The sequence below is a fragment of the Hippocampus guttulatus genome, chromosome 6, assembly GCF_054856545.1.
Source record: "Hippocampus guttulatus isolate MCC_2025c chromosome 6, RoL_Hgut_1.0, whole genome shotgun sequence".
NCBI classification, from domain to species: Eukaryota; Metazoa; Chordata; class Actinopteri; order Syngnathiformes; family Syngnathidae; genus Hippocampus; species Hippocampus guttulatus.
The window spans coordinates 2185248-2203375 of NC_141266.1; the positions used below are offsets into that span (position 1 = coordinate 2185248).

Consider the following 18128-nt stretch of genomic DNA (forward strand, 5'->3'; position numbering starts at 1 on the left):
TGCCAGTACCCCCAGTGAATTGTATATGAAACACCATTTTTTTTTTTAAATAACAGCCACCTGTCTGGTACCCCACCCTGCTCAGAGAAATATGTGTCGCAGGCTGTGACGCAAATCTTCGTTGACAGAAATGTTGAAATGTAATATTCATTCTACACATTTTTACAGCATTAGAAAGCGTTGAGAATGTTTGTGTCATGCTTGTCCTCCTACAGAAACCATATTAAAATATATTTACCTCTCCCATCTTTTTCCATTTTCAAACATTTTTGAAAAAGCTCCAGGGAGGCACTAGGGCGGCACTAAAGAGCCACATGCAGCTCCGGAGACGCACGTTGCCGATCCCCGCACTAGTCTAAGAAAACGTGGCAGTGTAACATGCAAATCTTTACTCTTACATGTGTGCTCTTGACTGTTGTTGTTTTAAATAATGTGAGACATTTGTGGTAGTGTTTATTTTTAAAGGAAATTAGGACAGAGGGGAAGGGACGGGGGACAACAAGCCTCCAAAAATGGGAAAATCTAAAACAAAAATACAAGGAAGTTTTCCAGCTCCCACCAAAAATGGTATCGCTAATAAATTTTACACTCAGCCGCCACTCGGGGCAACCACGTTTTTTTTTTTTTTTTCTTCATTTAAGGCTTTCCAGCACTCATTCCAAGGATACAAGAAAAGGGTGGGAACTCTGAACTTTTGTTTGGTGCATAGGCACAAACAGGACTCATGCCCCACCCGAAGATGGAGAGAGGGCTACCCTTTTGTCCCATCGGCATGAACCCCAATTGACCGGCTCCAAGCCAGGGGGGCAAGATATATGCCCACACCTGCTCGACACCTTTCACTGTAGACAACTCCAGAGTGGAAAATAGTCGAACATCTCTTGATAGGACTGATACCAAAACCCAAGGTGTGTGTGGAGGCAAGTCCGATGATATCTCGTTGGAATTTCTGGTCTTCTCACACAAGCTCATGCTCCTTCCCTGCCAGAGTGCTGACATTCCACATCCCGAAAGCCAACTTCTGTCGTCGGGGATCGGACAGCCAAGGTTCCTAGTTTTGGCCGCCACCCAGCTCACACTGCACCTGACCCCCTTGGCTCCTCCCACAGGTGGTGAACCCATGGGAAATGCCTACCCTCTGCATTTTGCCCTTCATATTCAACTTTAATTCCATGAAATCTGATTGTTTCAGGCAAGATGATGATAAACTGGAATTGAGTTATCTATGAAGTAAATTACTCAGTTTATCCCCGTGAATTCCCATAAATTCTCATTAACTCGACTAAATTCCCAATAATTTAGTGGAAAACTTACAACTTCAAATTTTCCTGGAATTTTCGCAACCCGAGTTAAAGTAACTTCATGGCATCATTTCTGTTTGTCACATTTGCTTTGGTTTCCATCTGTTTTAATATACATATGATGTGGTGGAAGATGATATCTGTACATACTTATCAGCCTATTTTTTTGCACCCTTGTGTCATTCTTCTAGCTCTTCCGGCCTGAGGCTTCGCAGGGTCCTCAATATGTCAACAAGGCCTTCACCGCATATCGAGGAATTTATATTGAAAAAGAGGACCTGCAGATGGAGCTTAACAAACTGGTGTGTTTTACGGGTTACATTAATATTTCTTAATCCCATTAAAGTAAAAAAAAAAGTCAAACATTATTCCAGGAGGTATATTAAATTGTACCCTTTTTTTTAATCTTATGTCCGTTCATCCATCCATTATATTTTCTTCTGCAAATATATCTGGGATTGGGTCACAGAGGCAGTATCTTTAGCAGGGAACCCCAGACAATCTTCTTACCAGCTATTTCATCCAGTTCTTCTGGGGAAATCCTGAGACGATCCCAGGCCACCAGAGCGACAGTCTCTCCAGATCGTCCCCCGAAAAGGAATCCGCCAGAAAGACCTCACTAGGCAGGCGTCCAAGAGACATCCTAACCATATTCCTGAGCCAACTCACCTTGTCTCCTCTGGGTGCAGAAGAACAGAGTCTGTACTCAGAGCACATCCTGGATGACTAAGCTTCTCACGTCGTCAAATTTATTTATATTGCCCTTAATAGCAAAATAGTCTTGAAGAGCATCACATGCCCACAATATTAACAATCTCCCCCACAGGATGGCACGGCAAAACTAAAAAAAATCATTTTGTGGAAAAATAAGAAACACAGATGGGAGAATGCCAATTCCAGGATGACCAGGCTATAATGGATAATGTGTGGGCAACATTTAACACAATATGATAACAATACAATGTTAGTTAAGATAAGATATCCTTTATTAGTCCCACACTGGGGAAATTTACAGCCTCCAGCAGCAAGAATGTAGGCAGAAAGAAGAAGAAAAAAACCCCAAACAAACACCGTCCAATTAAGTGCAATATAAATACAAAATGGATAAATCGCAGTGCAATTTACAGTTGTTTTCCACATCATTCAATTATTAAATATTATTGTTGCTATTTTTTATTATTCAGCAGCCTGACAGCAGTTGGTAGGAACGAGCGTCTGTATCTCTCCTTCTTGCAGCGCGGGTGTAACAGTCTCTGGCTGAAGGAGCTACCTAGTGCTGTCAGGGCGGGCTGGAGAGGGTGGGAGGGACTGTCCATCATAGCTTTTAGCTTAGTTAGCATCCTTCTGTTGCCCACCTCCTCCAGAGTCTCAAGGGAGCAACCCAGGACAGAACTGGCCTTCCTGACCAGTCGCTCCAGTCTCTTCCTGTCCCGGGCTGAGATGCTGCCTGACCAGCAGACAATGCCATAATGGATGGCCGAGGCCACCACCGAGTTATAGAAAGTCTTAAGGAGCGACCCCTGAACCCCAAAAGACCTCCGTTTCCTGAATAGGAAGAGTCGGCTCTGTCCTTTCCTAATCAGGTTGTCCGTGTTTGTAGTTGTTGATGATGTAGAATTATATGGAGTTATGGAGAGCCCATACATCCTGCGGAGATAACTAATTTCAGCCGCTTGTATATGGGGTCTTGTCCTTTCCGTCACGACCACAGTTAGTGACCATAGGTGAGCTCATGTTCCATTCTTCCCTCACTCGTTAACAAAACCCCAAGATACTTGAACTTTTCTACTTCGGGCAAGGTCTCATCCCTTACCTGGTGAGGGCACTCCGCCTTTTCCCAACTAAGCGCCACTTTCTCATCCTTGGAGGTATTGATTTGATTCATAACTACTTAACACTGGACTACGAACTGCTCCAGTGAGAATTGGAGATCTCGGCTTGATGACGCCAACATAAGCATATCATCTACAAAAATAACATATTCAAAACAAATACCCAGGGATGACGTCGATGGCTGAAGGGATGGGTTTACACAGTACATTCCACCATATGCTGTTCCTCTATAACCCTTGGCTGGTGCATGGTCATTTCGACCTGGAATTTTCTATTTACGTACCAGTTTTCTCTAAATTCCCAATGGCCACCATGCCGCTGCTCAGGTCACCAACCAAACCCTCTCTCCACCTCGGCTCAGCCTAGAAATTCTGTCCACAAATATAATCAACATAATCTGTGACCAAGACCATCCTTGGCAGCGTCCAACCCTCACCGGAAACAAATTTGACTTTATGCTGGCAATGCAGACCAAACTCTGACACGGTACAACTTATTCTCCATGTCCATTAAACACATGTAGCTAGCCTACTTCATCTTCCCGACAGACCCTCTTCTCCAGCACCCCTGAATAGACCTTACCAGGGAGGCTGAGGAGTGGGATCCATATTTCACTGGAGCATACCCTGCAGTCAACATCAACCGCAGTTTGCAAATCCAGAGACAGTGTCCCCGATGTCGATGCAGTTTTGCAGAGGCCTACAAAATCCAAAACCTTTAGAAACTCAGAAGGGATGTCACCCATCCCTGGAGCCCTGCCACAGAGGACCTTATTAACCACCTCGGACACCTCAACTCCACAGATAAGAGAACCTGCCTCAGAGATCCCAGACTGTGCTTCCTCATGGGAAAGCGTGTCTCCCCACCGACTCATAACGTCCCAAGTCGAGGTCAACAATGACCTTTCCCCATTAGACACAGTGATGATGTTGCATTGCTCCCCCTCTGAGATGCTGGAATATAGACCCGAATTTCCTCAAAGGCATCAAGAAGTCGTTCTTCATGGCCTCACTAAACTCCTCCCAGGCCTGACTTTTTGTCACAGTAACCACTAGCTGTGTTCTGCTTGGCCAGCTGGTATCCATCAGCTGCCTCGGGAGTCCCAAAAAAGCCTGATAGGACTCTGTCTTCAGCTTCACAGCTGGTGTACACCAACAGATTCGAGTGTTGCCACCACTGAAGGCACCACTCCTCAACAATGGAGGAACAAAGGATGGTCCACTCAGACTCAGAGCTGTCCCGAGATGTGGGCAAAGTTCTACTACAAATCTGAGTTAAGATAAGATAACCTTTATTTGTCCCACACTGGGGAAATTTGCAGTCTACAGCAGCAAAATTGGAGTGGGGGGGATAACAAAGTGTTTCATTGCACAAAATAAATATTTCAGAAAAGAACTGTACAGAGTTCAATCTAAGTGCAATATAAAATATAGCATTAGCAATATATCTGTAGAATAAATCGGCCCCCTCTGTTGGCCTCATTACAGAGGGAGACGATCGGGAGTACAAGGGACTGACGAAGGACTTTGTGGACTGGTGCCAGCAGAATCTCCTCCAGATCAACCCTAGGAAAACTAAGGAGTTGGTTGTGGATTTCTGCAGGAAACAGTCCTCACCAGCACCGATGAACATCCAGGGTATGGACATAGAGAGGGTGACCTCCTACAAGTACCTGGTGTTCTTCTGAACAACAAACTGGACTGGTCTACAAACACGGACACCCTGATTAGGAAAGGACAGAGCAGACTCTTCCTACTCAGGAAACTGAGGTCTTTTGGGGTTCAGGGGTCACTCCTTAAGACATTCTATAACTTGGTGGTGGCCTCGGCCATCCATTATGGCATTGTCTGCTGGTCAGGCAGCATCTCGGCCCGGGACAGAAAGCGACTGGTCAGGAAGGCCAGTTCTGTCCTGGGCTGCTCCCTCAACACTCTGGAGGAGGTGGGCAACAGAAGGATGCTAACTAAGCGAAAAGCTACCCCTCCAGCCCACCCTGACAGCACTAGGTAGCTCCTTCAGCCAGAGACTGTTACACCCGTGCTGCAAGAAGGAGAGATTCCGACGCTTGTTCCTACCGACTGCTGTCAGGCTGCTGAATAAAAATAATAACAATAATAATAATAATAATTAAATGATGTGAAAAGCAATTGTAAATAGCACTGCGATTTATCCATTTTGTATTTATATTGCACTTAATTGAACAGTGTTTTTTTTTTCTTCTTTCTTCTTTCTATCCACAATCTTGCTGCTGTAGACTGTAAATTTCCCCAGTGTGGGACAAATAAAGTATATCTTAATCTTAATCTTAAATATAATAATCTCTGTCTAAATTGAATTTGGATTGAATCTCTGTCTAACAGGGGACTGCGATAATTGTTCCCAGGAAACCCTCACAATACATTTTTGGGTCTGCCGGGTCCCCCAGCATCGGTGCCAACACTACCAACAGGCGGTGCTCGATTAACAGCTCCTCCCCTTTCTTCATCCAAGTGTGCAGAACATGTGGCCACAAGTCCAACTAAAAACCCACAAAATGGATCACGAAATCATGGTCTAAAGTGTGCTGTTGCCAATTGCTCAGGTGTACAGCTGTGTCTGCATATGGTGTTCGGTAATGACAATCTGTGATGAGCACAGAGGTCCAATATACTGTAAATACACCATTTGTGTTCTAATCCAGCGGTGCGGGGAGTTCCTTCCCATTATGCTTTTCCATGTCTCACTGTCATTGCCCAACTGAGCATTGATGTCCCCCAGCAGAACAATTGTATCCTTTGTCATAGGCACAAGCAACAGCCAGCCCCCCCCCCCACCTGAAGATAGAGGGAGGCTACTCTCTCATACACCAGGGTTAACTCCAATGTAAAGGCACCGAGTCGGGGTACAATAAGTATGCCGAGACCTGCTTGGGCAACTCCAGAGTGGAAGAGAATCCAACCCTTGTGGCAAGGACTGATACCAGGGCAAAAGCTCTATGTGGAGGCAAGCCCGACAAAATCTATTGAGAACTTCTTGACCTCGTACACTAGCTCAGGCTCCCTTCCTTTGGCTACCGCCCTATTCACGCTGCCCCTGACCCCTTAGGCCCCTCACACAGGTGGTGAACCCTTTGGCGGTGGGATCCCACATTGCTTTTTTGGACTGTGCCGAGTGCAGGCTTGGCTACCATGCTATCGTAGATGTCTTCATACCTGGACTATCATCAAATGTGAAAAATCTTTGGAAGAAATGATCATGGTCAAGTTACAGCAGCTTTTGTAGTCAAGGCAATGCTGGCTTTGAAAATATAATCAAATTGGCGGACTTTCTGTTAGCTTTAGCACATGGGTCCATGTGACGTTTTTGTAGATCTTGGCCTGTTACACATATAGGTTTCAACTTGATGATTTAGCTAGGCCTGGTGTGTGTGCCAGGTTTCATATGTTTTCATGCATGTTTAGACCCTCAAAGTCAGCCGTTTTATTGACATACTGCGTGTTGTTATGGCAACAGTGCAAAAATTCACAAACTTCGTGTTGCATTATCATGAAGGTCTAAATCAAGTATGTCCAGCTCCTGTCCTCGCGGGCCGCTGTTCTGCATTTTGGGAGGAACCCCCCCTCTCTCACCCCATGATCAGAACTCTGGTGGTGTTATGTCATTGAACTTGTGTGCTCGTCACAGATTGTCCATAACAAACACGAAGTTCAAACATCAGGGTGTCCATATGTGCACTTGGCAATTCGATTGATTGACTTTATGGTCGTATTATGGATTTGCAGCTGCATGTTTTGGACACTTAGATGAAGAGAGGGGCAGAGCTGTCAACTGATCACCACTTGGTGATGAGTTGGTTCCAATGGTGGGGCAAGTTGCCAGTTCAACCTAGCAGACCCAAACATATAATGAGCGTCTGGCAGAATCCCCTGTCAGGAGGCATTTCATTCCCACCTCCGGCAGAGCTTTGCCTACGTCCCTGGGGAGGCGCTGGACATTGATGTTCCATGCCTTTATTGTTGAGGCGGCTAAACAGAGTTGTGGCCATAAGGTGGTCGGTGTCTGTTTTGGTGCCAATCCCTGAATCTGCCGGTAGACACCGGAGGTAAGTAATGCCATCAAGCTGAAGAAAAAGTCCTATTTGGCCATTTTGGCCTGTGGGACCCCGGAGACAACTGACGGGCACCATCTGGCCAAGCAAAATGCAGCTTTGGTGCTTCCCGAAGCACAAACTCAGGCATGGAAAGAGTGTTGGCGAGTCCATGGAAACCGACTTTCGGACGGTTTAGAGGAAATTCTGGTCCATCATCTGGTGCACCATTAACACTATATATATAGTGGGGATAGGGGCGCTGCAGACCTTTACTTGCGGGGTTGTTTGTGGGCAGAATACTTTGAAGACCTCCACAATTCCAGCGACAGGCCTTCCTTGGAGGAGTCTGTGGGCTCTCCTATCTCTGGGATTGCTGTCACAGAGCTGGTTAAAACAACTCCTCTCTGGCAAAGCCCCAGGGGCGGATGAGATCCACTCGGAGCTCCTCAAAGCTCTTAATGTTGTGGGGCTGTCCTGTCCTGTTTGAAAAGCCTTTGCAACATTGTGTGGACATGGAGGATAGTGCTTTCGGATTGGCAAACCAGAGTGGTGGTCCCTCTTTTTAAGAAGGGGGACCGGAGCATGTGTTCCGACAACAGAGGGATCACACTCCTCAGCCTCCCCAGGAAGGTATATTCAGGGGTGCTGGAGAGAAAAGTCCATCGAGAAGTTGAGTCTCAGATCCAGGAGGAGCAGTGCGGGTTTTGTCCTGGCAGTGGAACCACTGACCAGCTCTACAACCCTAGCAGGGTCATCAGAGGGTTCATGAAAATTCCCTGAACCAGTGTACATGTGTTTTGTGGGCTTGGAGAAGGTGCAGCCGTGTCCCTTGGGGAGTTCTGTGGGGAGTGCTTCAGGAGTATGGTGAACTGAATCCCCTGATATGGGCTATACAGTCCCTATAACACCAATGTCAGTTTGGTACGCGTTGCCGGTGCTAAGTGAGGGTTGAACTCCGCCGTCACCAATTCTGTTAATAACCTTTATGGACAGAATTTCTAGGGGCAGCCGAGGCAGGGACGGGGTCCAGTATGGTGGACTCACTTTTGCAGATGCTGTGGTACTGTTGGCTTGTTCAAGCGGTGATCTTCAACTCTCACTGGAGCAGTTCACAGCTGAGTGTGATGCGGTTGGAATGAAAATCAACACCTCCAAATCTGACAATGGTCCTCAGTTGGAAAAGGGTGGAGTGCCCTTTCTGGGTCAGGGTTGAAATCCAGCCCCAAGTGGAGGTTTAAGTATCTTGTGGTCTTTGTTCATGAGTGAGGCCAGGATGTGTTCATGAAACGGTCTTCAACAAAAATGATGATACCCTGAACTGGATTTTTTGCTCTGTCAAGCGAAAAAGGCGAATGCTGTGCTTCTGAGGTCCAGGACTTCATCAAACCTCATACCATTGATAATATTTGTTCAGCTGTCTCACATGGTCTTTGCTTCTCTTCCAGTCCTCAAGACTAGTGAGGAATGTCTCTTTCAAGTATTCTCCTGTGTGGGACCCATGCATCGCTCTTATATTTAAGATGACCTGTCTTTTTTAGGCCCTTCAGTAGTGATGAAATGGTATGTCAGGCTCATAGAAGACTTTGTCACACAGGAGCTGCAGTCTGTGGGGACAGACACAGAGAAGCCAGTATTCTTTGTTTGAATCAAGACCTAGAATTTGGAAACACATTTCAGTGCATGTCATGGTTCTGCTCCAGCCATGAGGTGCTTAAAGCCAACATTAGACATCATCATGAATGTTTGCTTGTCAGTGACTATCATCTCTGAAAACTAATTTGTCCATTAGTTTCATCCTGTCATCTGAGTTTGTCCACTTTTTTTTAATTTTGAAACATGTCATCTATTGTTGGCAGAGATTAAGTTGCCTCATCTTCATGAGAATCAGATTTCCATTTCATTAGTGCTCTTTCATACAAGTCAATACAATGAATCCTAAGATGGGACCACAACTTTTGTTTTTCCCCATTGTTTGCCCCATGCTGCGACCTTTCCTGCTTACAAATTTTCTTCCCTGGTGTTGATTAAGTCTAATAGCACTGCACTTTTCAAAATATGTCCATCCATCTGCAAAAAGAATTTGAAAAAAAATGTTAAAAGTTCGAGACCACATGCTGACATATGCTCAAAACCTCATTCTTAATTTGTTACAGCATTTGGGAAGCCTGTATTTGATTAAGATATCCTTTATTTGTCCCGCAATGGGGAAATTTACAGTCAGAGTTCAGAAAGGAAACCACAAGGTAGGGAGAGGGAAAAAAAACATGCTCGAACTATCCTCTTCTGAGGATAATTTAAGTCCAGGATAATAAAAGACCCTAGCACATAAATAAGCATATGACAGTTACAACAAGTCACAAGACATAACATGTAATGAGGGGGAGGATGAATGGGAAGGGGGAAGGGGGAGGGGGGGTGACCGCGACGCGGCCCGTCCAACCAGCTGCACAGTCCGCCGTGCGCTCCGTGGATCATTCCATGTCGCGGGGGGAAAAGAAGAGGAACGATGAAGGCGGTGAGGATGAGGATGTGTATGCGCGTGTGATTACCTGGTTGTGTATGTGTATGCGTCAAGGTCTGCTCATGAAGACAGTCCTGGCTTATCAGTCCATGGCTGAGAAGGAGGGGGGTGATGGTGGGGGCATACCTTCCATCCAGGGGAAAGGGGTCCAAATAGCGTTGTTTGTTTTGGAGGGACGGCCGCCAACAATTTCAGGTGGCCTTGAGTCCGTGGCTGTATCCCTTCACTGGCGCCGATCAGCCAAATCCTCAATTCCTTTTCGAAGCGAGAATTCCACTTCTCCCTGTTGTTGTCGATCGTACGGAGACGCTCCAGAACCGCCATTGCGGTTGAGCTCAGTCACCGCTGGAGTCTGAGTGTTGGACATTCGCGCTAGACCATCGAGAATGACCGGCAGCTTCTTCACTTCCAATAAAGCTGCTCCCGTCGGTTGGATTTTGCGATACAACAGGAAACTGCTAACACCAAACTGCAGCATACCTGCTATCAGAAGGCCAATAATGTAGATGTCTTCCTCCTCCTCAACGGACAGTATTGACAGGCACACCATTCTCCGCTTCCTCCGTGGATCTAGGGTGTGCCCAGCAGCAAATGTCCCGAGGGACAAGCAGGCTCCCCACTGCCTGCTCTTCTCGTCGAGAAAATCTTGTCGATTGCATCAAGAGACCAGCCAACCAATTCCATGGTTTGTTTTTTAGGATGAAAAATACGGCGGAGGCTAGGAGAAGACAGCACAAGGACAGCACATAGACTGAGTGGCGAGCAAGGAGGGTGGGGAGGGGGGCAGGAGCAGAGCAAAAAAAGCGTCCGCCTTCGTCGAGAGCCAAGCAGAAGTCTTATATCTTATAAGTCTCTATGATCTTATATACAATAAATATTTTATTTTAACGAAGTGTGAAAGCAAGTACCTTACTGTCAAAACTAAGCTGCGACATTACTTATGCTTAATGTAACTGTAGCTGAAAAAAAGTACAGTGAAGAAGCCATTGGAGAAACTATTCATCTCTTAACACCATGCAGTTCATGTGGACCTTAACTTCCATCCATCCATTTTCCGAACCGCTTGATCCTCACTAGGGTCGCGGGGGGTGCTGGAGCCTATCCCAGCCGTCTTCGGGCAGTAGGCGGGGGACACCCTGAATCAGTTGCCAGCCAATCGCAAGGCACACAGAGACGAACAACCATCCACGCCCACACTCACACCTAGGGACAATTTAGAGCGTCCAATCAGCCTGCCATGCATGTTTTTTTGGAATGTGGGAGGAAACCGGAGTACCCGGAGAAAACCCACGCAGGCCCGGGGAGAACATGCAAACTCCACACAGGGAGGCCGGAGCTGGAATTGAACCCGGTACCTCTGCACTGTGAAGCCAACGTGCTAACCACTGGACTACCGGGCCGCCACCTTAACTTTTATGTTATTATTACTATGATTATTATTATTCGTTTTATTATTGATTATTTTAATGATGATCTTAAATAATGACCGAGTCTGAACAGCACTTCTTGGTCCTTTCAACAAGAAACTATCCAAGTCAGTTTCAGGACACACTTCATCATATGTAATTTTCTGCTTGGGATCTCTTAATCAACATATAAAAAGTAAAATAACTTTGTCATGGGCGGCCCGGTAGTCCAGTGGTTAGCACGTCGGCTTCACGGTGCAGAGGTACCGGGTTCGATTCCAGGCCTCCCTGTGTGGAGTTTGCATGTTCTCCCCGGGCCTGCGTGGGTTTTCTCCGGGTGCTCCGGTTTCCTCCCACATTCCAAAAAAAACATGCATGGCAGGCTGATTGGATGCTCTAAATTGTCCCTAGGTGTGAGTGTGGGCGTGGATGGTTGTTCGTCTCTGTGTGCCCTGCGATTGGCTGGCAACTGATTCAGGGTGTCCCCCGCCTACTGCCCGGAGACGGCTGGGATAGGCTCCAGCACCCCCCGCGACCCTAGAGAGGATCAAGCGGTTCGGAAAATGGATGGATGGATAACTTTGTCATTAAATATGACTGTATTTTCCGCACTAAAAGGCACACTGGATTATGAGGCTCACCTTCAACGAATGGGCAATTTTCAAATATTTTTTCATATTTGGACGCACTGGATTATAAGGCGCAATCTAGAATGCATCCACTAGATGGAGCTATGCTCCTTCCATTCGACTCGAGAGGCGTTCATGACCGCCTCTGAAAAACGTAAATTAACGATTACTTCAATGAAACTACGAAAATTGAAAATAATGCATCAAAACAAAAAATCAAGCGAGGAAATCAATCAATAAATTCTATAGCCCCCCTACAGAATTTATTTTTTGCATTTCCTTGAGCATAGCTCCAACAGAATGATCAGATGTCAGTAAAATGTAGGAGACTGGACTGTCTCAGAAGTGTTTGTGACTACACAACAAAGGAATAAATAACAAATGAGGAAATGACAAAATACATTCTGTAGGGGGGCTATAGAATTTATTTTGTGATTTCCTCACTTGATTTTCTGTTTTGATGCATTATTTTCAATTTTCGTAGTTTCATTGAAGGAATCGTTAATTTACGTTTTTCGGAGGCGGTCATTAATGCCTCTCGAGTCGAATGGAAGAAGAGAAGGCACGGAGACGGACAAAAACCCACCTGTATTTGTGAGACTGTGAAAACCATGAATAACGTGTGCTTTTTAAAACAACACCACAGCTCTCCTTTTTTCGGAGCTGCAACAAAACTTATTTAATAAAGCAGCGATACAGTTCACTGAACCAACAGCAAGTTCATACATTGTAAGCATGTCTCCAGCAAGGAGCCATTTTGGGCTTGAAATATTACCGTAATGACCATACACAAGGCACACCGGATTTTAAGGCTTACTCTCTGAACTTTTAAGAAAATGGAAGACTTCGGTGCGCCTTACAGTGCGGAAAATACGGTTTACATTTTTTTTTCTTACATTCCCGCGGTGGACTACTCTGTTTCTGCAGCTTCTTGTGGCCTACTGTGGAGGAGGGGATCTGTCCATTTCCTTATGGCCCTCCTTGGACACAGGTTCTTCTATTTCTCTATAACAGGGATGTCCAAAGTCGGTCCTCAAGGGCCGCTGTCCTGCCTGTTTTCCAGCTCTCCCAGGAGCAACACACCTGATATAAATAATCTGGATTGTTCTAATGCTGCTTCAGAGCTGGTTGATGAGCTGATCATTTGAATCAGGTGTGTTGCAGACGGGAGAAATGGAAAACAGGCAGGACGGCGGCCCTCCAGGCCTGGAGCTGGACATGCCTGCTCTATAAGGTGGAAGAAGACCCAACACCACATCGTCTTTTCTGCAGTTTATCACACACACACACACACACATAAATTTTTTTGCAAAGGTATTTTTAAGTTTTTGCATTAAATGAGTTAATGATCGGTGATCTGCCAAAAACTGTGACCGTTGCACCCCTAGTTTGCACCAGTCCCGTGGATCTTAAATTTCTGAATACCGGTAATTTGTGCAAGAGTAATCACAGAAACATCAAGCTGCTTGGAGATGGTCCAGGAGCCTTTTCCTTTTTTTGTGCTTTTCTTTAATTTTCGTTCTCATCTCCTGACAAAACTGATTTGTTTTTACTGGCTAATGTTTTGTGTGGTACACGCCATGTCACTAAACATTGCTGTGACTACCGGTCACCCGCCCCACGTGGACCTTCTGCTCTTGAGCAGAGTGCCACACACTAGCACGCAGAGTAAACAACACTTAGACACTGATTTTTGCGGACTTTTTCTGAATGAAAAAATCCGCGATGCACTGATTTTTTTCATTTAAAAAAAACGAAAAACGATAAACGAACCGCGAAATAGCGAGGGATCACTGTACCATAATTGTTGCCCAGGTCTGTTTCATGACTTTGTTTTTTGAAATAATTCTCTTTTGAGCCACTGTTCAAAAGTAATTTTCATTTGATATTTAATATATAATAATTTTCATAAAATACTTTTTACTATTCTTCTTCCTAGTATTATTAGTATTATCATCCATCCATCCATTTTCTGATCCGCTTTATCCTCACAAGGGTCGCGGGGCCTGCTGGAGCCTATCCCAGCTCTCTTTGGGCAGTAGGCGGGGAACACCCTGAACCGGTTGCGAGCCAATCGCAGGGCACACAGAGACGAACAACCATCCACTCTCACACTCACATCTAGGGACAATTTCGAGTGTTCAATCAGCCTGTAATGCATGTTTTTGGAATGTGGAAGATAAGCGGAGTACGCAGGCACGGGGAGAACATGCAAACTCCACACAGGGAAGCCGGAGCCGGGATCGAACCCACAACCTCTGCATTGTGAGGTCAACGCGCTAACCACTGGATCACCAGGCCACCCATTATTATTATTATTATTATTGTTGTCCTTTCATTAACAGAGCCGTACCAAGAATTTTAGCCATGTGTGTATTGGTTAGGGCCATGGGCAGTGCTTTATTATTTTTGTGCTTTCTTGTTTGTTTTGTTTTTTGAGTCAAGGCATCATAGGAAAGAGTCCTTGATAAGAAAAAAAACATTACATGTGTGGACAACTTTATACTTGAATCAAACGGTATTTACTTGATTGCGATAAGTGCACCCTTTCTCTTCAATTATCTTCTCCTTATCTCTCATTTTGTCTTCTCAGAAAAAGGAGAAGAGTGAGAGTGAGAGGCTGTTGACAGAGCAGCTTCAAAGTAAAGAGCTGGAGTTGCTTCAGCTTAGGACAGAGATGGAGACCAGCCAAGGTTTGTTAGGAATATTGTACTTTGTAAAGTTAAGGCATTTGATCAGATGTTAATAATTTAGTCATAGTCAATCAATGACCATATGTTTGGGTCCAACTTTATGTTACGAAGTGAACTTTTTTGGCTCTTTTTTTTCTCTAATAGTTATTCCAAATGTCGCTAATGAACAATTAGAAAAAGAGGAAATGTGCGATAATAATCATAGAACTTGATATATAACTTTAAATTACAATCACCATAATTTCTCAAGAATAATATGCATTTTCTGAAAAAAAATGAAGGAGGGTATTATACATAGGTGTACGGAAAGCTGAAAGATTGTCACATTTTAATAATGTTTACCGTTACCTAGGGGTTGTGGAAAAGATTTATTTTCATTCCAGTATGATATTAATGTCTAATGTTCCATATTTATGGAGAATGATGTGATGGTTTTGGCAAAATTCTCCTATGGAACTAAAGACCGGTAGTTTGTTATCCACACGATTTTGTAATATGTGAAACACGGCGATCTCACCACAGCAAGTGATGACAGTGCAGATTGTTGGTGGTCGAAACTGTTTGCAAGTTAAACTCTTTACACAATAAAAATGCACAAGGTTCGCTGGGGGGTGCTGGAGCCTATCCCAGCTGTCTTCGGGCAGTAGGCCGGGGACACCCTGCACCGGTTGTCAGCCAATCGCGTAGCACATAAAGACGAGCAACCATCCGCGCTCACACTCACACCTAGGGAAAATTTAGAGTGTTCAATTAGCCTGCCATACATGTTTTTGGAATGTGGGAGGAAACCGGAGTACCCGGAGAAAACCCACACAGGCCTGCGGAGAACACAGGGAGGCCGGAGCCGTAATCGAACCCTGCACCTCTGCACTGTGAGGTCGACACGCTAACCACTGGAACACCTGGTCGCCCCTAGAACCATAGTAATAACTGCTCTCTTCTTACTCAGTAACTGATGTGCTAATTACAGATCCTGCCCTCTAAGGTTTAATTTACTTTGTTATCTTTCATCCAAAGTCAAATGCTGATCCTCCAAACCAAATCTATTTTATTCCCAGTTGTAATAAGAAAAAAATAATTCCAACATTGGAAGTAAACCAGTGCTCCACAAGTGGTTGTACCTGACTTTTTTTTAATGCATGTATTTACCTGCGCGTATCATCTTTTTGTGCAGTGATGAAGAGCTTGAACAGTCCTCAGGACTACTGGCAGATGGACTGTGTCAGTGCCGAGCGAAAAATCCTTCAACTTCAGGAGGAGCTGGAAAGGTTGACACTGGAAAACAGCAAACAACTGGAAATGAGTGGGGTAAGAAAGTATGGACTTGGACGAAGCAGCAAAAATAAAAGTGAAAGGAGAACAGAAAAGAATCAACTGAAAGAGTGGGAGGGATGATAGAATCCTTTGACAATTTGCCCTGAAGGTGAAAGGTTGAGAAGGATGCCGTATACAAGCGTGTGCTTAATCAAGGTTATGTTAAAGAATCTGTAAACAACACTCAAACTTTGCTTTATTACAGGCAGAACTATGTGGCCTGAATGGACCAAACGTGGAGCAGGTGTGTGATGACAAGCTCAATACCAGGTACAATATTTCCTAAGTATATTTACGATTTCATGAAGCACTGAAGCTACCCAGCAAATTGTTTTGCACACGGTTCAAAGCTTCATGGTGCATCATTTTCTCAATGGCGCCATCAAGTGCTCAAGAAGACCAAGCAGTAAAATATACAGAATGAAATGGGATTCCTTACTGCTGTAAAACAAGAAGTATCAAATATTGTAAAAACTTTTAAAAATAAAAAGTCAACTGATTGCTTTAATATTGATATGACAATAATAAAACAGATTATAGAATATGTAGTGCAACCTTTCACGCACATATGCAACCTGTCATTCAAAGCTGGTATCTTTCCATCAAAAATGAAAATTGCTAAAGTTATTCCAATTTATAAAAAACTATAACAAACACTTATTTACAAATTATAGACCAATATCACTACTACCACAATTCTCAAAAAATATTAGAAAAACTATTTGCTCGCAGACTTGATAGCTTTATACAAAAACATGCGCTGTTAAGTGAGAATCAATATGGCTTCAGGGAAAAATGGACCACCTCAATGGCAGTTATGGAGTTTGTGGAAGCAATAGCCACTAATATAGACAACAAAGAATTTACTGTTGGGGTTTTCCTAGATCTAAAAAAAGCGTTTGACACAATAGATCACAGTATATTATTGAAAAAACTAGAAAGATATGGCATTGGAGGTGTAGCTTATAAATGGATAAAAAGTTATTTAGAAAACAGATATCAGTACGTGCAGCTCAACAATAAAAAAAAACGAATCAACTGAAAATCACTCATGGAGTTCCTCAGGGGTCAGTGCTTGGTCCAAAACTATTCATCTTATATATACTGTAAATGATATCTGCAAGGTCTCAAAACAATTTAAATTTGTCCTATTTCCTGATGATACAACTTTCTACTGTTCTGGAATAAATCTGAAACAGCTCCTGACAACCGTAGAAAACGAATTAAACAAATTAAAAAACTGGTTCGACAGAAATACATTGTCACTTAACCTGAAAAAATCAAAGTTAATTGTTTTTGGCACAAGACCAATCAAACACCAAGCTAAAATTATGGTAAACTCACTTGAGATAGAAAGAGCGTATTAAACCAAGTTTCTCGGATTAGTAATAGACTCAAAACTATGTTGGAAGCCACATATCGATAACGTAAAAAGAAAAATAGCCAAAACCATAGGGATCCTCTACAAAACCAAGGAAGTGCTAAATAAGAGATCTTTGTACACATTCTACTCTTCATTATTATTACCATATATGACCTACTGTGTGGAAATATGGGGAAATGCCTGCAAAACAAACACACTCCCTGTTCTAAAACTACAAAAAAAGCAATTCGAATTATTAATAGATCAAAATATACGGAACCCACAAATCCACTATTTATCAGTGTTGTGTCCAAGGACCGGCAACCCGAGGCCAAGGGCAAGGCCAAGGACTTGACTCCGAGGCCAAGGCCAAGGCCAAGTACTTGGAAAATTTTCCGAGGCAAGGCCAAGGCCAAGGACTTGAGAAATTTTCCAAGGCCAAGGACCAAGGACCAAGGACTTGCCTCCGAGGCCAAGGCCAAGGACCAAGGACTGATTTTGAAGCTGAGGCCTAGCCGAGGACATGTATAAAACAATGCTATCATACCACTTGGCAGGTCTTCATGATTTGCAACACCCCTCCGTCATAACCCCTTGCACTCCCTAACGCTTGAATGAAGTGTTTTTATTCAAAGAGTAGAACGGTCAGGGCACGTATTATTTATACTGAGAAAAACAAAAATAAAAGCATATGATATACATTTATGAATTAATGTTTTAGTGCAGTCGTTTCTTAATATGAAGAAAATCAACACTCAACAGGCATGACGTGGCACGGAAGACAAGTTGAGAAATGACTTTGCATAGAAGTCAATCACTGAGTGCAGAAAAAGCAGTAATCTCTCACTGATAATTTTACAGTTTACCGGCAGCGAGTCCCAGGGACTCGCTGATCAGAAAAGTATGAGTCCCATTATGCATTGAGAGAGTCCCAAATTTCGAATTCTGAAACGGTCTATTTATTCAATTGCATATGATGATAACACAAACAACAACATA

General features: G+C 44.0%; 1 protein-coding gene across 6 annotated transcripts in view; it reads left to right on the plus strand.

The window, feature by feature from the left end:
- azi2 (5-azacytidine induced 2) overlaps nt 1-18128 on the plus strand; it is a 61907-nt gene that overhangs the window by 23553 nt on the left and 20226 nt on the right. For 5 of the 6 annotated variants that reach the window (XM_086112843.1, XM_086112847.1, XM_086112842.1 and 2 more), the window contains exons 3-6: nt 1493-1603; nt 14353-14452; nt 15627-15760; nt 15972-16036. In XM_086112843.1, coding sequence (XP_085968969.1) covers nt 1493-1603; nt 14353-14452; nt 15627-15760; nt 15972-16036 — 410 coding nt within the window. The remainder of the gene's footprint in view (nt 1-1492; nt 1604-14352; nt 14453-15626; nt 15761-15971; nt 16037-18128) is intronic. The other variant, XM_086112845.1, reaches the window with a different exon arrangement.